Source organism: Dermacentor albipictus, chromosome 5 (genome assembly GCF_038994185.2).
Source record: "Dermacentor albipictus isolate Rhodes 1998 colony chromosome 5, USDA_Dalb.pri_finalv2, whole genome shotgun sequence".
NCBI classification, from domain to species: domain Eukaryota; kingdom Metazoa; phylum Arthropoda; class Arachnida; order Ixodida; family Ixodidae; genus Dermacentor; species Dermacentor albipictus.
The window spans coordinates 95,415,005-95,442,767 of record NC_091825.1 but is presented as its reverse complement, the minus strand read 5'-3'; the positions used below and the strand labels follow the sequence as shown (position 1 = coordinate 95,442,767).

The window sequence follows — 27,763 nt, the reverse complement described above, 5'->3', positions numbered from 1 at the left end:
TCAAGAACGCTGCAATGTGCACCGACATATTGTCAGCGCTACGAGTTTACTAACCCTGACCGAAGGAAATAATGGAAATAACTATCTCGAAACACTCGACTGTCGCTCGAAATGGATACAAAAAAATTCTGTAGATTCTTGGCTCCCTCCTTGCGTACAGCTCGGGTTAATACAAGTGTATTTGGGCTCATTTTCATAAAGCGGCTTCACTTAATCGTCAATTTCTGTGTCGTGGTTATTGCATGGAGTTTGATCGGTCGATGGATTTATTTGTTTATTAGTTTACTGATTTATTCACTTATTTATTTGTTGATTGATCGACTGATTCATTCATTCATTCATTCATTCATTCATTGATTCATTCATTCATTCATTCATTCATTCATTCATTCATTCTAGGGGAGCTACTGGCCTCCATCTCCTTCAGCAGCACTTGTTTATTGTACTTCTGTTATTATGAATATTGTGACGATGTATACTACAGTGCACCGGAGTGTTCCCAAGTGGCTGTTATCTCGCGGCGCCTACTGAAGTACTTTTTTTTAATGCCCTAAATAAGTCTGGGACCTCCCTGTGCACGGACGAAGTGAGTGGTAAAAAATTTGACTTACTGAATAAGCTTACCTTACTCATTCATGGTCGCTGAATGTAAGAGTTAGAATGCCATACTTAATGTGTAGGTGATAGAGCCGATTGCTTAGAGAGACGATTCGAATAACATTACTCGCATGATTTGGTTACTTTCAGACACTCCGTGCCGCTGACACACCGTGCTATATAATTTAGGCTAAGCAGAGTTTGCAGGCCGTCATGTGCAGTGGAGGACGTAAAAATAGACGGGTAGTCGAGCTGAGATTGCGCGGCCAGTTCGAAGAATTCTATTTGGCGCATTCCCGTGCATGGATTAAATGTGCGAAGCTACGGCACAGAGACAGCTGGTGCAACTCTAAGATTGTTGCTCCACTTGTACGAGGGTTTCCAATAAAAAAATAACTGAGACTGATGCTCTGAAACTTATTTCTTAAAATTGTTGATCATCACTTTCTATATAGTACCCTTTAGGTGAAATGGCTGCGTCCCGCCGTTTCAACCAAGCCTAGATAACCTGAAGGAAGCCATCTTTCGGCACCTACTTAAAAATAACCTCCAATGTTCGAACTGCACCTTGTTTCATGTGAAAGCAATGTCATTTTTTTTTTCAATGAAGCACATATTGAAGTCGGAGAGGCACGTATCTCGATTGTAGTATATGTGTAAGGAATTTGTTGCGAGGCTTGGGGGAATCGCAAAAAAAAGTGGGGCATCGCTTTTGCATGAAACAAGACATTAAAGAATGCGTATAATTAACCTTTCGAGGCGATTCTTAGGAAGGTGATAAAAGATCACTCATGTAATCCATAGGCTTAGTAGAAACGGTGGGACGCGTGCATTTCACTAACTGCAGAGCATGTAGAGAGGGATGAATGTGGCGATGAATAATTATTTAGAAATAAAGATTTCGGTCCAAGTCTTTATTGAACAACCCTTGTATAATTGTAGCAGCTGCAGTGAGGTCACTTGCGTGGATATCCAGGGCGTTTTTGTTTTCTTGGACAGAATTTATGTGATCTATCCTTGAAGACACATGAAGTGGGTGCGCTGAGCACGTTATTAATGTTGCTGCGCATTGAACGTCCTTACTTTTTCGTTCCTATTCTGAAATAGGAAGCTGCAAATATCCAGGAACGAGAAAGAATTCAGAAATGCATCGTTGCTTGAAGCCCATGCTCGACTTGATCTAAACAACGCCTGGCGTGAACGTGCCCAGGACGCTCATTGCGTTTCCTCCGGCGCGTTGGCGACAGGCGTCATTTATGCCATTATGCCATTTATGCCACTTTGGCTGCGCGCTGCTACACGAGAAAGAAAAGCCTCCTTTGGAATTTATGACACTGACAATGGGTGAATCAGTAGGATTACAAATATCTCACGCATGGTCGTGAAAATAACGGTGTCTTATAGTTGAAGAAATTGGGCCCCAATCCACGCTGTGAATGTGGTTTGCCAGCGAAGCTGTCTCACAGACCGATAGACCGTGTCGATAAACCAATCTGACGGTGCCTTGAACTGGGTCCTGCCGAGCCTGAACACGATTTGTGCATCTTGACGACGCCGTTCCTTTCATCCCTGGCGTTTGGTCAGCTTTGCCGATTAGCCCTGGCTGGAAGTTCTTGGACTTGCGAAGCGAAATAACGAGGCACTGGAAAGCAACAAGCAGCTCTTCGAATGATTCGGGCAGCTTTTGCGAAATCGAAGTTCGGTGGCGTAAGGAAAATCCAGCACGGCACATGTAACTATATATCCAGTGCTTGCTCGCTTTGAAGCCGGAGCTCGGTAGCCCTTTTCGTCTTGCAAGCTCCTTAGCTTTTGCCTGCTCTGCGATGCATGGCGAGCCGCGCATCTAGCTGTGCTCCACGCTCACGGCTACATGCGCGGCTCGCTGCTGGCGTACGAACTCCGTCAGGGCGAGTTCGATTTCCGGGAATGTCCCGCTCTTCGGGACGCGAAAGCTTGTTCGCATTTCGCTGCACGCGAAAAGGGCTTCCTGCAGTCGACGGCGTCCGCGAATGCTTTCCTCGTTGAGGCCAAACTACCTCCCGGCCGCACTGTTGCCGATGACCTGTGCGGCTAAAATGACCTTTCTCTTGAAAGCAGCCGAGCACTGTTTTCGTGGTCCGGACAACTTGGTCCTTCAATGCGGAATAAAAAAAGACTCACTTCGCGAAGCGTGAATTGCACGTGTGCTGCCTAGGTGCTCACTCAAGAATAAAGAATCGATGCTGTAGTCACGCAGCAATAACGAAACCAAAACTTCTAGCCCAAATTTCTGACTGAAATTTTCGTTCGGATCCGCATATAGTACTAGGCGAAAATTTGAGACGCTAATGGGAGGGAAGACAACCTCGTATTATACGCGGGTTTTTACGGCAATTGCTAGGCAGGTTGCTAAGCAGGGAGTGACGTCCCTCCTTGCTTTGTATCCTACAGTTGCCGCTTCCCGGCAACTGTAGCTTATGCAACCGTAATCTTTATCGGGAAACGCTAGCGGCGCGCGATATGCGCGAAGGCGAGCACTATAGTTATTTTTTTTTCTTTTCTCCGCACTGCCAGCACCGCCGCTGCCATGGATGCTATGAGCGTCGCTTTGAAACCGAGAGGTGGGTTGCGTCGCCATGCACTTGTTATTTTGCCTAATGTCCTACCTATCTTTAGAAAAAAAAATCCCAAGACGGATTCCCATCTGTCTGAACCGATATTTGCAACTTTGTTTTCGTACGCCTCCGTTGTTTGTGGTCTCCCTACTTTTCTGCCACCAAACTTCCGATCTCTATTCTGGAGATGTTTACTTTCCCCCTGCTATCGCTGAACCCGAAAGCTCAAAGGAGGCCAGAGGAGCCTAGACCGACATCTGGGCAGATATCTTCCCATTCTAATAAAACATGCTCCACCATTTCAACCGCTTTATCGCAGCAAGCACCTGCTTCCTCTTCCTTCTTATATCTTGTTTTATAGATGCGTGTTCTATAGGGCATCCCGATCTCGCTTCGAAAAGTAATGAGCTTCCCTTTGAGTTATCATAAATTGTTTCTTTCCTGATTTCGTTTTTTTCCTCTTAAGTAGTATACTCATGGCAGGTCTCCTTTCCATTGCCGCCACCCATGAGATTATTTCAGCCCCTCTGACTTTAGGCTTGACCGTCTTTGTTGCTGTGTTGCCCACCACACAGGCCACATACTTGTTGATAAGCTTCCTAGTTCTTTTCCTCCATTGTGAATCAATGTTTTTCCTTTACAGATACCTGAACACTCTCCCAGCCCATTTACTTTCTTCCATATTCCTCAGGCGTTCTTCATACTCAATTTTACTGCAAGCTTCCCTCACTTCAAAACTAGTCCAGCCCATATCACCCTGCACAGCTTCATTTGTAGTCTTCCCGTGAGCGCCCAATGCGAGGTGGCCCACTGACCTTTGGTTCCCTTCGAGTCCTGATTGTACCCCTGATTTAAAGCAAACCGCATTTGAAAAGTAAGTCCTGGAACCATTACACCTTTACACATACCTCAGAGGACCTCGTACCTATTGTATACCCATAGCGCTCTGTGCTTCATTATCTCCGCATTTCTCTTCCCCTTCACTGTTATTGTTTTCTTCCTGTATTTCCATATGTCTATTGCCTTCGTTTATCCATATACCAAGGTATTTGTATTCTCTTACCCGAGATATTTCCGGGCCCTGTATTGCCACTGTCTGTTCACTGTTTTCATTGAATACCATAACACCTGACTTTCTAACACTAAATTTAAATTTCAGATTTCTTGCCTTCATGTCCACAGGTATTAGCCAGACGTTGCAAATCACTTTGCTTCTTAGCAACACAATGTCGTACGCATAAAATAAACCTGGAAGCTGCTGCTCTACTACTGTACCCGCCTGTTTGTATGAGAGATTAAAGACGATATTACTTCCTTCCAGCGCCCTCTCCATCCTTACCATGTACATAATAAACAGCAGTGGGAATAAAGGGCACCCTTGCCTCAGTCTCTTGTTGATATGTACTTTCTCCTCTCTCCTCTCTCCTCATCCCTTCCCATTCAACTCAAACGGTATTTTCTAGGTAAATCTCTCTAAAAAGCTATAGACAATCGTCACCTAAGCCTAACGAATGCGTGGAGGCGAGCGCCATCTGGTGGAGCTGCAACCAACCCAGCAGCGCACGCGGCGCGAGCCTTGCGCTGTGATTAGTTGACTTGTCTGTCGATGGAGACGAAGAAATTCCGAGATCCTAGTCACATACAGCTTCACTGTAAAGCAGCATTTAGAACATACTGCAGTGAAAATTCAAGAATTCGTTGCGACCGCAACAACATTATGGGTCGTCACGGGTGGCGACGAAAGAGCGTCGCATCCAAGGCAAGCAGAGAAAAAATGGCGGATTCCGTTGCGGATTTCAACGGATCGCGAGCATTGGGAGTGTGTAATGACAACGCTTATTTCTTTTATGGACCACTCCGAGACTCCGCTAACCTTTTACGTGCTCAGTCAATGCAAAGAATTCGGTCGGTTCTGCATATTCGAGAGTGGCGCCTGCTAAGGCGCAAGTGACGCGCCGTCAGCTTAACTGCAAAACGACAATGGAGTGAAATGGTAACGCGTGCTCCGCTCGATTATTCGTAAGCCGAGAAAGGGCAGCGTGTTCCACCTATGCGCGCCAGGAACGCGAATTTCAGCCGCTTCCAAGTGCCCGCAATGGTGCGGCTATAAGGCGTTTGTGTTACGACGACGAACGCGTCGCCGTCCTAAACGGCGAAAGGCGGCACTATTGATACACCCCACGTTCGGGCGCCTTGGTCTCCTCGTCGGACCACGTCATCATTGATGCGTCACTTCCTTCGATTAAACTCTGAACAAGCGACGGCGGCTGCACAAATAGCTCACGCATACGCAGGCGTGATTTGCGCGGCCATTACACAGAAACAGTCGGAGATCGAGAATAGTAAATTCGTCTTTTTTATGCGAAGCATATTACGAGGGCTCAACCCAGCTCCTCAGGCGCGGCGGTGTCGCCATGAATACCACGTGACACCGTGACGTCACGACAGAGGAGAAGTGGCTTTGGCTCAACTCTTGCAAGATGGGCTGGGTGGGAATCGAACCAGGGTCTCCGGAGTGTGAGACGGAGACGCTACCACTGAGCCACGAGTGCGATGCTTCAAAGCGGTGCAAAAGCGCCTCTAGTGAATGCGGTGTTGCCTTAGAAACGAGCTGTTTCTAAGGCTCAGGCGTGCGTCGCTTGCTCAGGCGCACATTTCGTTGCCGCGCCGAACGCTGCGTTGCTCGACGCTCACCGCGTCCAATGCGGGGCGTCCAAGGCGAAGCAGAGTAACGCATGAGTTGTTTCTTCGTCTAGCCGAACCAAATATAGCCAAGCAACAGCAGTTCACCAAGCTAAACAGTGGTTCAACAACTAAAATAAAGGCTAGTATGCTTCGCATCCTGGGCTTAACCTTACCTAAGCCACAGCCATTTTTTTTTTGTGCGCTATACCACATTGTTTTAGCTTAAACCTTTTCCAAGCGCGAACAAGGTGGCTTACAATTCCTATAAAATATGCCTTCAATATTAGTTGATGCATATTTTAGGCCCTGCTACCGAGGATATACACACAATTCAACCGCTCCGACGCATCGACGCCAATTCGCCGACCACACTCGCTACCAAATGCGTTCTGCAGCGAGTGTCACTAAGCTTTCCCACGTGACAACCTGTATAGCGGCGAAGCGCACTCGCTCAAAATGACGCGAAATTTGTTACCGTGACAGGGGTGTGGGATGACGTCAAGCGTGGGTTTCAAGTTATAGGGTGAATTCGTGAACACGGGAGTAAGATAAGGTACTGAACCCCGCGTCCAGTTTGCTACGCCTGTACATGCAAGGTTAGGTATCATCAAGAAAGAAACAAGAAAACATTGAAGCTGTCGCTTCGTCCGTAGTTGTGCCGGTACCATAGACAGTCACTCACTTGAATCCATCGACTTCAGGAACTGCAATATATATATATATATATATATATATATATATATATATATATATATATATATATATATATATATATATATATATATATATATATATATATATAAAGCGGGAATGCACAATGGACTGCAGTAGTGGACGTCGCGCTTTCTCCTAATAAAATTAAAGGTGAACGTTCCTAATGAGTGGCGGTGAAGCCGCCCTCGCAGGGTCAGGTTAATTAATATATGGTTACTTAACAGTACATCAGAAAAGTACGGACAAAAACAAAACCACCGTTAATTCGACACCCCTCGCCGCAGCGTACGCTACGCTTTTAACGTCTGCTTACGAAACTTGGGTGACGCAGGTCAGCGCGGCGCGTAATTAGTTAAACAAAGCAGTGTAACGAATGCCGCACACCTCCGGCGCTACGGTTGAAGCAACCGGCCTTCGTCCGCCGGGAAAGCACATAAGCTGCTGGCTTCACAGAATGCTTTCACGCATTTGTTGTTAAGCCGCTGGGTACGTCTCGCAGCCCGCTAATTCGTCCAGCCATGGATCGAATGGTTGGAAATAGTCGCGCAGGTAAACGCGTTTTCCTGTTCACAGCCAAACAAGCGTCACGGGCTGACTAAGCTCTTTCACCATTCCGTTTATTTTCTTTTGAATTTCGCGTCTGTGCAGTTCGGTGAACGCCACGTTCGAAACTTTCGGCTTAGTGGTTCCAACAAAACATTTACTTCTCGACACCGCAGACCACATAGAGAACGCTGCATTTGAGTGTGGAACTATACAGTGTGCCCGCATAAGCGTTCAGTTTTCTCTTTCGTATATGGTGTGTGACGTAGAGAGAGGGATATATAGCTGGAAGGCAGAGGAAAGACAGTGAGGTTAACCGTAAAAAAGAAGTCCGGTGGGCTGTCCGGCACGAAGGGATAGAAAAAAGGGAAGTTGAATAGATGGGAAGGCAGAAAGACCAACAGCGAAACAGAAATGGGCTCAAAATTTAATGAGGCAACATTGCACCCTGTTTCGCAGGCAAATAGGCTGCAGGAAGCGATATAGCATTCTGGCTGCTTTAAGCGCCTACGTCCGTTGTGGCCACTGTCCCAGTGTCTTTTGTTCTGAGAGTGGTCGGCTGTCGGTTGTCTTTCTAACGCGGCACACAGCACCTTTTTCTCCGTACTGTCACGTGGACATTCGCACAGACGCACGATTGATTCGTAACAGCCACAGGTGTCACAATTTGCCGTGCTCCTACAGTTGCAGTAAAACGAAAGGCGCATCGTTATTAAGCATTTGGAACAATGAATAACTTGAGCCGTATTCTGTAAGGATCGATCTTCATTCCTCCGATTATATTCATTCCAAATCATCCGCTCCACCAAGTAGCCGACCCGACTGTAGCGAGATCGCGGCTGGCGTCATACGAGCCAATGACTGCAAAAAAGAAATCAGTGAGAAAAAAAAAACATCTTACAAATAGGGAGCCTGCTTGACAGCCAGTAGACATTCAACGATGTACTGGCGAAAGTTAGCATCGCGGCTCCGTAAATAGATTCATCTGACTAACCTACCTGTCTACCCCTCTCTTTTTCTTCCTCTTTTCCTGGCCATACAAAAATGAAACCGGCATGCACACTCTTCTCGGTTGCACTTGCAGTCATTCCAATTAAAAATTGTACGCAATTCTGAACACGACGCCTATGCCATATGCAGCAGATAAACACTATTATAGTATATATGAGTGCAGAAAGGACGGAGTTATACGGAAAAGTTTTTCAAATTTTAGTCTGTGGATCACTTGGGCTCTTTGAAACACTTCGAAGGTGTCCATGACCAAACTCCTTTTCGTAATCGGGGCCTATAGTACAAAGTTTCTTTTAACTTTTGAGCCTGAAGTTTTAGGTTCAGCCATAGGAACGTGTGTTGCCCTTTCCCGGATTACTTTTCGATTCCAACCGCTTGCGTTTGTCTTTTCTTATTCTCCCGTTCCCTTACCCTCCACTACTTCCCCTTCAATATTTGTTGTTTTTTTTCACTTTGCGCGAAATCATGCAAATCAATACTTTGTTCAGCGGCGTAGCTTCTCTGTGACAGCAGCTAAATGGACTTGTTGGTAGGCCACCTTCTAATTTGTTGAAGTGCAGGCACAAAGACACGTATCTAAAGGGCAAGCGAAACAAGAAGACCTTTTTGTATTATCTTTCATTTCATATGTCTACACGTTAGCCACCCCATTTCGTGGCCCATCGCACTCCATCTGTGTGAGCAGCAGCGCATAAGAACTACAGCAGCAACACTCTTTGAGGCGCATCGCTGACAAGCATCGTGTTTTAACTGAGAGAGAACTGAGCCGAAAGGCGGCGAAGTATTTGCGATAAGGCCGCGCCGTACTAGCCGACCTAGACCAAATAAAGCCCTAGATTAGAAAAAAACAACAGTGATGCTCAGCCAGGCTGGATGCTTTTACGGTCTTCGAGAGAACCCGGGTGATTTACCCGTCACCGGTGGAACGCACTGTAGGGGAGTAGATGAGTGTCTGACGAGAGGGTCAGTGGGCAACGACGACTAAAAACTATAAAATCACTGTCTATACTACAAGGTCGCCACCCGACGCAAAACCACCGACCACTGCCGACGTGGTTGCGATATGTCGTAATGTATGTATTAAGGAATTTATGAAACAGGCCTGACGCGCTTCAGAAGAAAGCAATTTTGTTAGTTATTTAGGAGTTTACAGGCGCGAGGGCAACTAAAGCTAAAGAGCACCAAAACAAAGTCTATTTGTTTCTGATACTCAGTGAAATGGGACGGAATCGAAATGCTGTATTAAAAATAATACTAGGGGTCCATATTATATAGCTGGAATGCATGAATAGAATCAGAATATAGCTTAATTTCTGAACAAATATTTGAGGAAAGAAATACGAGATTTAGAAGGAAGCTAAGAGCTGGGTTTTGTGACGGGCAAGAGGGCGGGGATTTTCATCCCACCGTGCTTGGCTTCGGCGCCCTCCTGTCGGTGCCAGGGTAGCCTTCTCTAGTGAGCAACCTTAAAAAAATATGTATTCATTAAAATTTCAGAGCTTTTATAAATGATGCATGACGTCGTCGAATGGTAAAATAGGGTCATTTAATAGGAGAGAAGGATATAATGGTACGTGATATTAGAAATTTTTGTTTGATGAGTGCGACGGTGTGTTTAATATAACGGACAGGTTATAATGAAATGAATCACTGAGAGCGTGACACTACAATGCGCGCGTAAAGGTAGTTCTGCTCCCGAAAGCAAGTAGTTGTTTGTTAGATGGGTCTGTACAACTCGTAGCCGTGAATGAGTTACTTGGTAAAATCGGTTTTTATGATGGCAATCTTTCCATTGTTATATATTTGGTTTAATCAAGTGCAATTTATTCTTTTGTTCGCTGTTCCACTCAACCTGCCATTTGGAACTCAGCGCTCGTTTTAATTGTTACTTTGTAGTCCTGGCAGGGAGTTTTCAACATTTTGCCGGCATCAATCACTCACGGTTGTGTGTCCTGCTATGCATTCGGCAAGCTCGTTCTCTGCAATCCCAGCATGCAGGGCTTGCAACCCAACAAAAGTGCACGCTGTACCGACGTATTGCCAGTTTATGAAGTTGCTGGAGAGAGAGAGAGAGAGAGAGAGAGAGAGAGAGAGAGAGAGAGAGAGAGAGAGAGGACAGGAAATGCAGGGAGGTCAACCAGAAGAGCACCCGGTTTGCTACTCTGCACTGGGGGTGGTGGAAAGGGGAATAGAAAGAGGAAAAAGGGAAAGAGTAAACACTGAATGCCTGTAGGGGGACACTATACAGAGGGACACTATAAACAGTCTCTTAAGCAGAATATGCAGTAAAAGAGGGTTCTTGGTTCTTTGCTTCGAGATAATTGCATACGTGGAACTTCTCGAGTTAGTGTAGATTACCGTATTTCGGTTGTTTCCGTTACTTATTTTATCTAGTGTCATTAGAATGCCATATAATTCAGCAGAGTATTCGCGTGAGTGCAGCTGCACAGCAGCTGCACTCACGCTGTCACGTGTGTTGTAACCATCTGTGTAGAAAGCTGCAAAGCTATTATACTGTTCTTCAATTTCCAACAATTCCTTTTTGAGCCAATCTTGAGGTGTAAAGTTATCGTCTTTGGCCAGTAGAAAGTTACATTGGACTGGCTTTTTAACCCAGGGTGCAATGTCGTTTCAGTAGGGAAAAAAGATCAAATGTTCATACTTCAGCTGCCTGTGCTACCCTAATTCGTATTGTGGATATGCATGTTGGCTTCTTCCGGAGATGAGTAGTCAACTGTTTATTTTGAAAGGTTGGTTCACAGGGGTGATATGGTATGATGAACTTTATTAATGTCCTGAAGATCAACCCTTAGGTTGACGCAGGCGGCTCCCACGTCGGGACAGTAAGGTTTAACCTTACCGCCGTATCATGGGCCTTCTGGACGGCCTGTACTTGATCGGAAAGAACTCCACTGTGTAGGACTCGCTGCCATTGAGCTTTGACTCACAGGGGTGATGCGGCAATGAATATACTTTGGTGCGTATGTCAGGGTTAGAAACATTCTTCGTAACTGCATGGATGGTACGTGGGATTCTACATACAGGCCCGTAATAGGTGACGTTCGAGATGCACCCAAAACGATCCTTAAGTCAGAATGATGAAGATGCTCTAGTGCCTTCAATGTGGGCGGTCGGGCTGAACTATAAGCAATACACCCATAGTCCATCTTTGAGCGGATTAGTAATTTATATGGACGAAGCAAACAGTGTGCTTGACCCCCCTACGTTTTGTGGGACAGAACTTCTAGGATGTTTGTCGCTTTCTGCGTCCAGAGGTTCAGCTGTTTGTTGGGCGGACCAAATGTTAGTTTTGAATGAAACAGATACCCCACAGGCATTTGTTCAGTTTTCACCTGGATGGTATACCTTTTGAGGTTAAGGGATAATTGCGGAGGCAGGCCTCATTTGCGTAAGAAACAAACGGAAAGCCACCTGAAGCTATTTTCATCAGCCCACTTTGTGTGGCGATTGACGATTTGTTCTACTTGTCGTTCGCATACGGCGAAGTTACATGATGTGAAACTGATTTGTGAGTCATCTACGCACAATGAGTACTGCGCAATAGGCGGCATGATAATAGCTATTGAATTTATTTTTAGGGAGAAAAGGGTCACGCTTAACACACTGTCTTGAGGAACTCCACTTTGTTGAACGAACACACCAGAAAGAGTGTCGCCCATTCGAACTCTAAAAGTACGAAAGGAAAGAAAGTCTTCGATACACTAGAGCGCATGATGGATACGCATCCCGCACCACGGAAAACTGAAACAATCTCACGTAAACGAGCTTTGACTCTTGCATGCCGCGTAGCTTTAACAGGCGTAATCGTGCGAGCTTGCATCGTGCGCTTGGCTCAACGTTTATTTCAACAATTAATAGCTTGGTATATATTATCTAGTCGTATATTACACCAATGTACCACAAGTGCAGTGTTTGTGAGGACTTCACCTCCGTCGCGAGGAATGCATTGAGCTGCGCCATGCGGTCGCACCTTGAGGTCGGCCGGCTACACTTCACGCGCTGAAAACGCACTGTTGATTTCCTTACGTTACGCAGGCTTTGATCAACTGGTGTAGAATTAACACCATTTTTTCGTATCCGTTTTATGAGATAGTGTTTGTTTTTATTCTTTCTTTCTCGATTCATGAAGGGTGTACTCTGTAATTGCTTTCATTTCTCCTCTAACCGGCTGTTCCCCCCAATTTCTCCTTAATATATTTTTCTTATCCTCTTTGAGTTATTTTTTCTTTCATCCTAATATCAGCAGTGTTATGCTAGGCGTCTTGCTTCAGGCGGACTTATTTTTTTTCGGTGGGTTAGGCTAACATCTCCATCTTTTATTATTATTTTCTGTCTTTCTCTTTCTTTCGCATGCACACACACTTTCTGTCTCAGATCTTCTATCGTTTTCTGCAAAAAACACCGCTCGCCTATTCGTCCCATGCGCTTCTGCGCTACGCCACTGCCTCTGCCAAGGCCTGTTGGACAATCAGTGTTACACCGCAAGCTCTCATGGCGCGTGTAGCACCCCTCGTTACTTCGGCATGCTTCGCCGCCTATATAGGTGTACCGCTTAGGACTCGTATGCATTACTTATGGACAATTTTACTTTGCCAACCGAAGGCAGTAGCTTTACAGAAAAACGTGCGAACGTCCAAAGCGAGTACACGAAACTTAGTGGTGTTGTGAGCAATCGCATCTCATAAAACCTCGTTCCACTTTGGTTACAGCTATAAAAAAAAAGAACTTGCAAATATTTGTCACTTAAGTAAATGAAATGATTTCTTCTACATAAAAACACTAAATATATGAAACGACGTTTGATGTCATGAAATTCTGTTTAAATTACCATTTAAGTATACCTTACCATGACTATGTGGGACTATGTCCCAGTGAAATAACCTCTGTCATCTTAACAGCGTTCCACCTATGCCTGTAACTATTATCCAGGTTACATTATTTCACGCACTTCTACTTGGAAAAAAACGTTCAAGCACAGGGAAGGATGTCGCGGCTACTCAAACGTGGTTCTAAGCAGAGGTTTGTCAAACAATTTTCCGGATTATTGGGCGCAATTATGTGGGGCATTGTGCGCATGACACTCATTACCTATCTGAAACACAGTTCCACATATTTATTGTTGCGCGTATTTAAAGGAAAGTTGCAATTCAAACATATCGAACGCTGTTTCATAAATTTTGCTATGTTATGTGAAACGCTGTTCCTCTCAGGTAAGTGGAAAGTATTTGCATAAATTTTCCACTCATAGTTGCAACCTGTAAGAAGAACGAAATATGAGTGTGCATTGAATCCTTAGGCCCCGTGTAGCTATCGCCGGTAGGTTACAGCATGGTCGCTGCTCCCAAATGTCGAGTAGATTGGCTCATTTACATATAGCTCAAACGAGGTTTCTTACGGGCGAGAGAAGCGTGGTTCGTATTAGTTCCTGCATGGTGCCCGGTACCTTCTTTTTTGCGTGTGTGAAGAGGGATACTAGTGGGAAGGAAAACTGAAAACGTTTAACTGCGGCTGAATGTTTTTGAAATGGTAGTGCACTCGCAACTGTGCATTATGCAGCAAGCTCACTTGAAAGCGAATGCCGCTAAGCGCGATTCCCTGGTAAGCTGAGTCATCGGGGAGCCTTGATTTAGTTTCTTGCGAATTCAGTGCACTGGTGTTGAGACGAACTTGTGATGAGGCGAAAGTATCTTCAAGGATTCTTCGCGTTCATCTTGAAGGGAGCCTCTGCAGTTTGTTTCGTAAATACGGGACACCCTAACTGGGCCTACTCTTGGGAGCCCTTAGATCATCGTCCCGCAACATTTAGAAAATAAACGAATGCGCTAAATGCTGTAAGACTGAAATTCCTGACCCGCTGACTTTATACGTTTTTCAAAAAAAATTTGAACGCACAAGCTGGCAAATGTAGAAAATAACAAGCTTTTTTCTTAAAGTCCGCAATCGGCATCCTGTGTTAGAGAACAGCAATTCCGATTAGGAAGGCTGCATTTTATGGCAAGACAATATTTCTCAATTGCCTAGAGAGCTACATTTTATCGGATCTCAAGTAATCGCTCAATCAAAGTCGACCAGGGGCGAGACGATAGTACTCAACACAATTGCTTCTACTCAACAGCAGACGCAGCTGAAGGATACGTCACCTGCAGGTTGAAGAAGTATTTCCCGCATCGCACAATGTGGTCAACCTGCACTCTGTAGTTTTGTATACAATAAATAAGGTCACATATTTTCAGACACGCAGTGTATATGCGTGCGTGCTGGTGCGTGCTCCTGTACTGGTTTCAGTGGCTTTATGGGCTCATGTGCAGAACATTGAATGTATTCGTGCGTGTGTGTGTACGTGTGTGTGTGTAATTTTATGTGTTCAGTGTTTCTCCCTACATTTATGTGACGTAATTTTGACTGCCATATGCGACGAAGAGTAACCGGTGCCACCTTAAGACGCCGACCTCTCCTACGATATCACGTTGCGAAAAAAAAGCGAAAATATTCGTTGGCGCCACTTTTAAATCAAGTTAGAAAACTGTCTACTCGTACAATACGCATCCTCCAAGATGTAGTGACGGGCACCGAAGCTGCGCTATTTTTGTCATAGACTGCATGGACTCGACCTTGTCACTAGGGACGTTGAAGCATGAAAGTGCATCGCAAAGAAAGACATGCGGGGGCAGCGAGTGCTTATAGACGCTCGAATGGCTAGCCTCGACCGCTCGCTGGCTCTCACTGCAAGATCAATGCGCCGCCGGCCAGTATGGCTTTTCAATTCGCCCTTCAATCGAATCTTGTGCGTGGCTGGAGCTGAAAAAAAAAAAAGAAAACAGAGGCCCATTGTTTTGCGGCCCGTTAACCCCGCTTTTCTTTAAGCCTTGCGATGGCCCTCGCTGCTGCTGCAAAATCAATGCTTTCGAGACAACGAGACATTTGAAAGAAACGGGATCTGTCACCGAACGTTGCTAGATTGAGGTACTTTTACGCGAAGTCTTTCATTCGCTATGTGTTTGCGGGGACTCCGTACAATTGAGCACCCCTTTGCATGTGGAGCGAGGGGAACAATTCTCTTTCGACGCGCGACTAAAACATTGGCCGCCTTCTTTTTACAAAGTCGAAAACTATTTCACTTATGACAAAGTTGGCGTCATGAAAAATAGAGTACACAAGTGAGGCAGAAGGACGTGACAGCATGTCTTTTCCTTTCTGTATTCATAATCGTATCCTTTCTTTTAAGGGCTGTTTCTTACAATATGCATCAGCAGTATCTAATCAGACTGAAAGTTTTGGCTGGAATGGTTACGTTGTTGAAAAACTGTTTACGAGACTGTAAGTGATTCTCACTGGGCTTATATTAAATAGTAGGTTCAGTCGTCAACGTGGCTGAACGCATCATGGAGCTGGAAAGTCTGTAATTGAACGTAGGGTTGAGCGAATACATTATTTTTCAGGAGAAAGCCTTAAGTAGTTCATACCCTCGAAGGCCTTTAAAAAACGCATTGTCCGGTCCTATGGTACAAACACTATCACCATCATCCATGGCTAATAGCCCCCTCCCCCCCCTCCACCTAGGAGAGCAAAAGATGGAATGGCTCATTCCTTTCGTAATGCAGAGGCTACAAGCGCTCAGCAAAGTGAAGCGTATAGCGCACGCATTCGTTGGAATAACGCATACAATGTACAGAAACGCGGCGTCTAATGGAGTTGTAAAAAAAGAAATGCATGTGGCCTGGTAAATGGCTCATGTCCACTTAAGCGAAAAATGCAATGACTCATAGGCAGAGGCTACAAGCGCTCAGCAAAGTGAAGCGAACAGTGCATACAATCATTGAAATCACCCACTCGACGCACAGAACAGCATACGTTTCAATCCCCTGCTGAGAGAATGCAAAGTAACGTCGAAGAGAAACATTGTCGGTGCGAGTCTGACCTCGCTATATGTGCGCGCGAAGATGCAGCTCAGCGTCGAACACGAGCCGAAGATGTCGTACTTCGAAAGCAGCAACGCGACAATGCGACACAGCGCGTTACCAAGTGTGCAGCAGGCTTTCGCCTTCACGTGTCAGAGGAGTGTAACATACTATCGAACTTTTCTTTTTTCCACGACGTCGACGACCATGGCCCCCATGCTATCATTCGCGACCACGACATCTACATTCAGGTGGGACGGAATGCAGAAGTCCTCATAAACCGAGGTTTGTGCGTGCGCTAAACAAACCCTGGGGGTCAAGATGAATGGAGACAAACTTTGTGCTTTCCTGCCTGTTTGTGCTCGGGGTCAAAATGCGCCAGAGATCTCCTCTGCGACAGTGATTAATAACTCTTGCATTGCTTTGGTGCGTTAAACTCAATCCACGAATCCCCCAGATATCGGGCGTTTCGGTGAATGTCTCGAGTCATTCTCAAAAGCATTTGCAAAAGACATGAAAGAGGCTATTTCGTCGACAGCATAGTATTTGCATCGACGGATTACCAGAAATTTGCCATTGTAACCTAATAATTAATCAACTTAAGTTTAGTGAATAGATCAAATATTACTTTAACGCAGTTTAAGTGAAGAAGTGAAGCCATTCAGGGCTCAAGGCACATATTTGCATAATATGAATCCTGAGACAAGCAGCAGTTCCTTGCCCGTCCTCGAAACGGGCCCCAAAATGTATGGGGTGCCAGATAGTTTTATACCTTGTTGCTTAAGGCACAGTGTCTCGCAGTATTTTGCCGCTGGCTTGCGGGCGAGAGCTTCAACAGTAACCCGCCGCGGTGGCTTCGCGGCTATGGTGTTGTGCTGCCAAGCACGAGGTCGAGGGATCAAATCCCGGCCATGGTGGCCGCATTTCGATGGGTGCGAAATGCAAGAACACCCATGTCCCATGCGTTGGGGGCACGTTAAAAAACCCCTGGTGGTCAAAATTAATCCGGTGTCTGATACTAGGTGTCTGATAATGAAATCGTGATTTTGGCGCGTAAAACCTCAGAAATATATTCAAGCTTAGAAAGTGTGGCCGACCTCGGTACAAGCTAAGTGGACATGCCTCGAGCCCTGACTGGCTTCGTCACATCGTATGTAATGCAAATAATAAGGCAGTTTGCCTTAGTTATTGAAGCAGTTGGAAAGTGTTTCGATGGACCGTGTACACTTCAATGGAAAGCGTACATGTTCAATGTTTCTGTGTTTCTGGAATAACCTTTGGCGTCCACGGTTAAGGATGCCCCCCCCCCCCCCCCCCGCCCCCGAAAAGAAAAAAAAGTAAAGCAAACTTTTATAGTTTTGCTGCACAGTTTTCACGAATTAAGGTACTATAGTGTAAAAATTTGCAAAAGCCCTCAAGAACAGTGGGCCACCCAGCGAAGCACCCGCACGCAGTCTGTGTTGAGATACGGGGACACGCTTGTCGAAAGGTAGGCTCCCCGATGCGGTTTTCGTTGTTTGCCAACTTTGGTCATTGATTCTACCTTATTGTGAAAGTTTTATTGTTTCGCACAACTATTACTTTGCGCGCTCTTGCCTGTCAGGGAAGAGCGCGGATATACTTCACAACGGATATATTTCCAGATAAGCATCATGACGGCACGCGCAAATTGTGCCAGGAAGGACCAGCAACACTTAATCCCATGTTCTGGCAGGGAGAGAAACGCGCGCTTTGTCGACGCAGCCGAATGTCCGAACGGGCATATATACACTGCCTTAATCATAGACAGAGACTCCAAAATCATAATCGTACGTAATGTATACACCAAACACTCGGAAATACCAGAGCAAGTAGCGATCGCGCTGGCCCTCACAGAACAGGAATGCGAAGTTGTACTAAGCGACTCGCAAACGGCAGTATAAAGAACTACGCCAAAGGTCAAATTTCCAAGGAAGCCCTGTCCATTCTGGCCAAAGCGGGCAGATCCAAAACCGCGAGCTCGAGGATCCTATGGTTCACCGCGCACGTCACCACGGAAGGCGACGCGCTCCCGAACCTAAACAAGAGGGCGTACCGGACGACGTGAGACATGACTCGCCGCGCCGAACAGGGCAACGCCTCTCGCACGATAGCGAACGCTCCTCGCGCAGAACGGGACAGGCTCGCTAGATACAATGACATAACCAGTGCATATCTAAACGCCAGAAGGATATACCCACCCCCAAGTCCTAAATTGAACAGGAGGCAGGCAGTCGCCCGGAGACAGCTCCAGACAAACACCTTCCCTGATCCTATCTTCCCAGATAAGCATCAGAACTACACGTGCAAATTGTGCCAGGAAGGACCAGCAATACTCTCAAACAAATGCTTTGGGAGTGCAATGCAGTTATAGGAAGGATGGCAGTTGCTCCAGAGACCCTGTCGTCGAGGTGGGCCGCCACTCTGCGCAGCTCAGACCTCGGAATCCACACGTGGGCAGTCCAGCAAGCCTGTGAGGCGGCGTTGAGGCAGGGCCTTGACGTTCCCCCGTGGAAGACCTGAGCCCGGGTCGCGTTAAACCTTGCCGGACGTTCAATAAAGTTGTACCATCCATCCATAATTAGGTGCACTGTAACTATTGTCGCACCTCTTGCTGGAAAGACACTACCGCCTAATGTATTCACGTCGCTGGCCTTTGAGAGAGACGATCCGTGTGCGCCTTCGTATGCGAGTGATAGCGCAGCGGATATAGCCGCAGTCTAGCTGTCATGTTAGAACAGGAAGTGCAAGCAGGGGACATATCTACTCAAATATAACGCTGGTCAGGGCGACCAAATGTGTAACAAGAAATACCAGAAGAATAAGGTGTCCTTGAGTGAGCGGTGTAAATGAGAGCAAGAGAGGGAGAGAGGAGATGAAAAGGCATGGAGGTTGATCACACGGACGTCCCATTTGCTACCCCACACGTGCGAAGGAGGGGCTCATTGAAATTACGTACACTGTTTGAAATCTCTCGAGTTCTGCAAATGTTAGGACAAAATTTACGGAAATGTGTCGGCCGTGATAAATTTTGGTCTAGAGAAAGATCAGGTAGATATCAAACCCGAAAGGCATTCCATGCTATGCAGAAGAAAATGCTCAGTCACAGACGACAGACCTTCGAAACACTACAACGATTATTTCGCTTATTTTATACACTTAAAGAACGAGAGACATAGAACTACTGTAAACTGAGGAGCGATCAGTTCAACGATTGAGTGCGTGTAAAAAAAAAAATATGTCGCTTATGTGAACCAAAACTATTACGCGCTCTTTCGCATCCTCGGAGCATACAATCAACCGAGCCACTCAGAAGGATTCGTTTCAATTTCCTTTCCATCGTGGTGTGCAGGAAACGCGAGAAAATGAAGGGGTGAGGGGGCATGAAATTCTACAAAAAGAGTCAAATAAGCGTCCATGGAATCTGAAAATGCAATACTCCGAAGCATTCCCGTCGGTCTTCCAGGATGCCCAGGATGTTAAGGAGCGCCTACCTCCTTTAGGCAAGTCAATTTCGATGAGCTACTATTCGTCTTCTTTTATATGAAAGTAAGCGTGCTTTTATGTCGTCGCAAATCAGAACGACAGATTACTTTCGATGATGAAACGGCCACGAGCATATAGCTTATCATCATATGGACTTTGATACTTGCAGAAATATGCTGGAAGGAATTAAACAAAAACTGAATTCCTCCGTGCATTCCATAAACTATATATCGGCGTAATATTTCGCGCTTTCACCGTTTCGGCGCCAAAATTTTTATCTAATTTATAAATATTAAAGGAGCTCAATTAACTTCATGTCAAAATTGACATCACCATCATCACCATCAGCCTATATTATGTCCACTGCCCTTCCCCCCCCTCCCCAGGACGAAAGCCTCTTCCTACGAACTCCATTTATCCTTGACTTAAGAAAACGGAAATAGCCGATATCCTAGCTGACATTAAGAGAAAAACAAATGGAGCTGGGAAGGCCAGGTAATACGTAGGGTAGATAACCGGTGGACCATTCTAGTTACAGAATAGGGGCCTAGGGAAGGAAAGCGCGCTCGACGACGGCAGAAAAATAAGTGGGGTGATGAAGTTAGGAAATTTGCAGGCGCAAGTCGGAATCAGCTATAGCGCAAGAGAGTGGTAATCCCAGAGAGATTCCAGACAGAGATCCCAGAGCCTTTGTCCTGCAGTGGACATAAAAATTGGCTGATGATAATGATGATGATGAGTCATACCATGTGACCGGCTTCCCAGATTTCGCATTAGTTTCTTTTTAGCTTGGACACTCGTAGTGTTAACGCGTTAGCAGGCCTCCTCGGGGACCTCAGTCGACAAAAGAAAAGTGGAAAGGCAGAGCGAAGAAGGGTCCGCGTTATAAATAATTGATTGAAGTTTCACGTTCCGGACCAATGCAAGGGCTACGAGAGATGTCGCAGTGGGAGGATTTATTGTGAGCATCTGGCGTTCTTTTGCGTGCACCGAATGTTCAACAAGCGAGCATTTTTCTTCTATCGCATTTCGTCCCCCATCGGACTGCGAGCGCTGCTGATGGGAATCCAGCCTCGATCAGATTTGCCGCAATCACCGAGTAACCACGGCGGTAGTGGCAGTATTCAACTTGCTTTAGTTCTATCATGATGTGGTGGTGGTGGTGATGGTGGTGGATTGTAGCAGCAGGCGGGTTTAGCCTGGCAAACAAGGCCAGCAATTGCTCCGCCCGAGCGTCTCGCACAATACCGCTGAAGGGTTTCACCATATGTCTGTCAAACCAGTTTCTATTAAGAACTCGATGAGGAGACGTGAAGTTTCTTTGCGGGCTATAACTGTGGACGGAGGTCTGAAAAGAAAAGTAAAGGCTAATTCAGTCAACGGAGGTTCCTTCGCTTCGGTCGCCCACTGGCCATGGCGTAGCAGTGATGCTGCATTTATTTTTACATTTATTTTTACATTTGTCTTTGACAGTGTAGCGACAAAGGATCTGCTGCTCGGATCGTAGCGCGCTGGATGGATGTTAAGAAAAAAGCTCGGCCTAGCGTGCCTCCGGTAATATGAAAAACACGAGGAATATTGCGATTGTCTATACTGAATCCTGAATTGGGCAGCGCACAAAGGCCGAAGACAGGAATTGTTCTGTGCACGCATATAGCAACTTGCTCGACTGTCGACTTTACTCGACTTGCGATAATTTGTTATCTTATTTTGAATTTTCGCAGTTTATTTTACCCAAGAAGCAAAAGTAATCGCCGTGTTCTCAACTTGCCCGGCGCACTTGCTAAGTCTGTTCGTTTATTAATTCTTACTTTTTGAAAAAAAAAGTTTTTAAAAAGATCTGTTTTTCGTTCGCCTAATTTTACTAAACCGCTCATTGACACGCCGTGCTGATTCTGTTAGTTACCGTAAGCGACTTGTTCTGCCTTTTATTTCTCAATGTGCAGTTCCCGAATGTCGCTTTATTTTAGGTTGTTCCCTGGGAAAACAAAACATGCGCACAATGTACAAAGCGCTTGTGCATGTACATTTAATGTGATTTCTGCGCAATGTACCTGTAACGCCCTCAATGGAATGTTCTGCGGAGTGTAGCACGCCTCGCAAAATGTCTGCATTAGACTGCAACTGTGCATTGTCAAGCAATTTATTTGTCTTTCTTTTTGCACATTTCTCTGTTTTTACATAGTTACGACTCTTGTGGCTGTACTTCAACACTTCCCTGCGCTTTGTTCCTTCCTTCCTAAGATTTTGCTACGGACAGCTAGCGTTGTTACGGCATGTGAAAGCGTCCTCTTTGCAGCAGCCTTGCGGAAACTGAGTTGCTGTCAGCCTCAGCCTACAGTACTCCGTTCCGACAGCAAGGATGTTCTGCAATGATTACTCTACACGGGTTTCCTCACACCAATTGAATTCAATGTGCATTACATCCTGTTAAAGAATTACAGGAAGTCGGCTTTACCATCGTGCTCCAGTGGGCACTTTCCCATGTCGGCGTAGCAGGCAACGAGGTCGCTGACAGTCTGGCGAGCAAAGCTATTCAATTGAAGCCCCCGAAGAAGGCTCCCCAGGACGTAAAAAAAAGAAAAAAAGAAAACGTGAAGAAGGACACCTTAAGCCACTTCCATTCTTTGCGGTCTCCACCACACGAACCTTGTGTGATTGGAGGACTTAACTGATTCCGCCCTCTTTTATTGCATCCACACAGGGTAAGCGTAAACTCCAGCTTGGCGGTGCAAGACAGGACTTGGCCCATCATAGTTGTGTGTGCATTGTCAAGCTCTAGGTTGACATTGAACATTATATACAAAAGAGCCCTGAATTTGAAGCACAAGGCAATAGATAAATAGATGAACTCAAGCAGAAGACGGCGCCTTACTCAAACGCGAGGGACATTCTGTTCCCGCGAGGGCATTTAATATTTAGGAGGGAGACGCTTCAGCTCCTCCTAAAGTTCATCCGTGACACAGAGTTGGGAAGTGAATGGTGAACCGTATGGTCGTAAGTGATTCAGGAAACACGCAACGTATTGGAATCCGAGTAAACTTGTTTTCGGAGCCTGGTGCTGTTAGTTGTACTGCGAAGTCTTTCAGACCACATCGCGGTTGATAGGTGACGTTCAGGAGTGATTGCCAGCAACTTTTGCAAGCCTAGGTTCGCCTACAGCAATCAATGACCCTCCTCTTCCTCCTCGTTGTCACCGAATGCGTTCGATCCTGTTTGCACTTTGTCTGTGCCTCGAAACCGATCATGCCTGTAGCGTCATCTCGCCTCCCACCACTCAGTTCGTCGTGGCACGAACTCAACACATTCAGCGTACACCACATGACCCTAACGCGACAGGAGGCCCTGTGAAGCCTCCTATGCAACGAATGAAGCGGACTCAAGCGTTGCTGTTACTAAGTACATTTTCTGTTTCTCTCCTTTGCTGAAGGTATAGAAGTCCAGGAGAGCCCCTACTTGCCGTAGTGTACTGGACAGTTGTAAATCAGTAGTGAAGTGAAAGAAGCCAGTGTTACTGGAATTTTCTCCCTCGTTGTGATGTCCATTCTCGAAAGGTTGTGGAGGCCTTCCCGAACATTTAGTCGACTAGACCCTACTAGGAAAGACTGGCGTCGAAAGCTCTCAGAAATATTCCTACCGATGATACTGATAAATTTTACTGATAAATTTGTTAAATACATGAGTAAATCCGATAAATTCTAATGCCGACTACATTAGCAATATACAACGTTTTCCGACAACATGCCGACACTGTTTGCTGCCTGGCAGTGGAATAAAGCTTTGTTGGGTTGTCATCCAGTTCTGTGGTTCGTGGTTCGGACTCGGGCGACACACTGGGCGCCGCTTGCTTGAACCGCTGGAGCTCCTGAAACATGGTAGCTGACCGGTGTTACACTGGGGTTTCGCACTCCGCTGACTAAGCAGGCAGACGCCATCACCTGTCTGTATCGCCGAGAGTTGCTTGTTCGTGAGGACATGAGGTCGGGTGGTTGAAGGAAACGAGAAACAGATTTGTGTTACATATTTATAATTAAAGACTCGCAGTGCTCCATATCGGAACACTTAACATGCGTGGTCGCACTACATGTCTGTGCCCACAAATGTCAGCACACTAGTGCACGAAAGATGTCCTCTTCTAAATGAGACGTTTTCCCTAGGTAACTAACTAGGGAATTTGAGTACCGTGTCAAGGCCAATCGAGGGGTCGCACTGTTCTCAGCACTCCGCCCGTGGTAGCGCCATCTTGCTAGACTCCGACTCTGATGTCCAGCCTTCAAAGCCGCCTACGATGCAATGACGAGGCAATAGGAGAACAAAGTCCACGTTGTTCCCACGGAATTCATCAACTATGGTCACTGGTATCAATTAGCGGGCTCTCATTGACAGCCAGCTTCGAGCGAGTGTGGAAGCCTGGCCTGGACGGTCGTTACAGCTTCCACAGAATGCGCCGTTTGCAGTCACCTCGAACTGAGATTCTTTGTTGACCCGCCAATAGTCTCGCCGGGCTCCGTCGTCGTCTAGGCGGACGCTAGTCAAGCGGTCGGTTCCCAAAAATTGCTCATTGCAACTTTGACACTCAACTGTTGCCTTCCTTGGACATACGTAGTCCTCTTTTCCTGTGATGAGGGCATTGCGAAGTCATCTTGATCTTACCACCTGTAAATAAACTTCGCGGTACCAAACAACTTTCAAGTCTAGCTTTTTGCAAGTGTGCTCAGCTTACGCAAGAGCAGTAGAAGATTGGTAGGTTCTCCATGCTTAAATGTCTTGACGAGTGATTTTGTTGAACAAACTGAGCGCCGTTTTTATTGCAGGTGCAGTTTTGGAGCTTAAGGCTTTGTCGTTTGCGGTCGTCTTGTGTTGCTACCGGACTTCTACGTTGCGTTTTCTATTTTGTTGTCGCGCCTCATTCTTGCATGGCCCGGATCATTCGGTCGCTGTATTTCATAGGAACATTGGAGCAAATATCTGCGATGCCCACGATACTAATTGTTCTTCATGTCGTGTTAGCCGCGCATGCGAACCCTTACCCTCGCCAAGCTTCTTACAGTCCGCTTCACTGTCCTTTCTTACAGCCCTGCTGTCGGGCACCCTGAAGACGTTTCAAAAGTTCGCCTGCGACGGCCAGGAGCTGCAGCTGCGCTGTTTTCGCAACACTAGCATATCCATCTCAGTGGCCCAGTACGGACGCTCGGTGCCCTACCACATGCTTTGCCCACCGCCGTCGCAAGAGGAGGAGGGCGCTGAGAACGCCAAGCCGGCACAAGAATACAACGGCAGCGTCGAGTGCATCGCCAAGGAAGCGCTCAAGGTAGGAAGAATAAATAGAGAGGTCACGTGCAGAACCCAAGCTGCGCTAGAAAAAGAAAGAACTGTCGTGGACCCGAAATTATCACGAAGTTACGAAAGGAACACGTTCACATTTTTTTGTGTGTGGATTAGCACGTTTGTGTGCTTGTGTGTCGTAAATTGGTAGTTACAATTTCACACCCATGAAGAAGATTTAAGCGGCTCTAATGCAGCCTGCCTTCCCATCTATGTGGAGTTACTAAACAGCATCAATAACATTTGCGAGCATCTCAGAGAGAAAAAAACAACTTAGCAGTTGATTTGAAAGACAAACGAAAAAGGCAAGGGCGCCGATGTTAATCAGACTATAAAATTTGATGTGCCACCCTACGCTCGGTATCGTACGAGGGGGAGGTAGAAAGATATTAGCAGTTGAAAAAAAAGATTGTAAAAAAAGATTGGGCATAGCGTCGAACCCGGCACAGACTCCATACAATCCGCGCGAGTCGCTGTAGCAACTGAGCTAGTGAGGTGACTTAGGATATAGGTATATGAGAGTGAATTCATGGAGTAATGGAAGTGGGAAGACATTAAATCAGAAAAAAAAAGAAATTCTCCAGCATACTGCAATGTCAATGAGGCTTTATGAAAACGAGCTCGGAGCTACATGCTGCTTTCGGGCGAATGGCAAAGCTAACACTGTTCCTGCGAAGCTAGCTTTCTTGCACAAATTATCAGAATGCGGAGAAGCATGTTCTCTTCGTTCGTCGCAAGAAGGAAATGACAAGATTATGGCACGTGGTATGTTGGAAATGAAAAAGAACTAGCTCATTGTCAATGTCACTTTCAACATATAGTCAATGACAAAAAGTCAGCGATGACAGAATATTAAAACTAAGTCAATCTAAAGATACAGCATGAGAGAGTGAAGCAGGAACACTGTCACAGCTTACCATGACTAGAAAAAAAAAAGGAACACGTGCTGACTTGTGCGGAGGGTTAGAACATTGACAGTCGAATTACCGTAGTAACTCAACACGGAACAAAAGAAAGGTAACCCTAAGATTTCACCAGTGTCTTGCCTCACGCACAATGCACCGTTTGCGACTGGAGAAAGACAGACAGGTTCAGGACTTTTCTTCGTAAATTCTTCGTAAATATATTACGACAGCAGCGGAATGAGATAAGCGCCCGTCTTTACAAAAGTACTCTAACGCTAGAATTGTTCGTAAGAGTGAATTTCCGCAAGTCCTGATGCGGGACATATAATAAGCGAAGGCGACCTGCCTATGCGACAAAATGTGCTTATCAAAGAAAAGCCCTGCGAATTTGGCCTCAGCTTCTTTCGAGTCAACTTTGAAGAACTATAATGAGGCCTCGACCGGTTTATTTTTTTTTACTTATTCGTTTATTCCTTCTATCTCGGTTGTTTGCCTTATGAGGATGGTCATCGCGAAAGCCGCCAGAACAAGTTATCGGAAACATTCAGACGCTTTCTCGCATGGATGACGTCATCACAGGTGGTGGAGGCCGCATGCCGAGAGAAGCGAGAGTGCATGGTGAGGACTGACGTCAAGTCGTTCATGGTGGACCCTTGCCCTGGGGTGTACAAGTACGCCGAGGTCGCCTACAAGTGCCGCCCCAGTGAGTAACAATATCCGGTTCTCACCCTGCCTGTATACTCTCGGTCTCATTTACGTGCCTCGATGACTACTCAAACACTGCCGTAGCGCTCTCTCGCGCTTGTTTAATAATACAGGGCCAAATTCAAGCCTGTCCAAATTAATCCAGTACAGGTCCAAATTAATCAAGGCCTGTCGTTGGCCTAGTTCGAAACGAAAGGAAGAAGCAACACCCAGCATATGCACATTGTTATGTTTGGAGAAATACAGAAAAAAAAGAGAGTGTATGCAGTGCCTATACAATATCAGGCCCGCCGGAGACCAAGATAGAAAGCAGTTTGCGCAAGGAGCTCAGACGCACCGTTTCGTCTTGCTTGCCGCCGATATCTTGCTCAGCCGTTAATTTAAACCTCTATTGTACCGTTGTACTATTCTGTTAACTAAGTAATCAATGATTAATTTCTTACCTTATTGAATAATCGAATTTCACGTGTCTAAGCAGCGCTGGCGCCATGCATTAAACTTAAATGGCAGAAATTTAGATTATTTCTCGTTTCTCGGTCAATCTTGTATATCTGTTTGATGCTTGCAGGTCAATCGATCCTCCAGTAATCTAACGTTTTGGGCTCGCATCATATAGTGCACGACACCAGCTGTTTTTTTCCTTCGTGTAACTGCACGCAAGAATAAACGCGCGAGTGTTCTTCCTTTTTTCTTCCACCGCATCGGTACATACGAGCGCATCTATCAATAATCAAACGTATAACCTCCTGCATTGCAGCAAAATGCCGCAGCCGCTGAACTTCTGTAGCCAGAGCAATGAGTGGCAGCTTCACTCAAAGACAGAACGGCGACCGCGCGTACCCACGCAAGTGAGCGAGCATCTATGCATTCGCGAATCGCCGTCCTTTCGCAGCTTTGTATTTTAGAAATTCACCGAGAAGTTGCTCGATTCTTTTTTTTTTTCGTAACACGCTACTTTCATCCGGGGAATCGTGCGCGTATTTACACACATGCAGGACATTCCGAACGTCTGCCTCCCTTCTCTCTCTGGCGCGCACGAATAGTTTAAACGCTCTACGTAGCGCGCGTTCTCCCTCCCGCAGCCACCTTCTCGAACCGCATAGTGTGCGAGAACGACGTGCTCAACCTGCGCTGCCACAAGAACCTGCGCATCGTGGTCTACTCGGCCAACTTCGGCGGCACCGAGAAAGGCGTGCCCGAGTGCCCACAGAGGCAGGACGTCAAGCTGTCCGGTTGGTACAACAGCTCTTCTCGTTCCGTT

General features: G+C 46.1%; 1 protein-coding gene across 1 annotated transcript in view; it reads left to right on the top strand.

Annotated features, from left to right (window-relative positions):
- LOC135918638 (protein eva-1-like) overlaps positions 1-27,763 on the top strand; it is a 167,943-nt gene that overhangs the window by 120,457 nt on the left and 19,723 nt on the right. Inside the window, exons 2-4 of the mRNA XM_065452270.2 lie at positions 24,643-24,878; positions 26,377-26,500; positions 27,585-27,734. Coding sequence (XP_065308342.1) covers positions 24,643-24,878; positions 26,377-26,500; positions 27,585-27,734 — 510 coding nt within the window. The remainder of the gene's footprint in view (positions 1-24,642; positions 24,879-26,376; positions 26,501-27,584; positions 27,735-27,763) is intronic.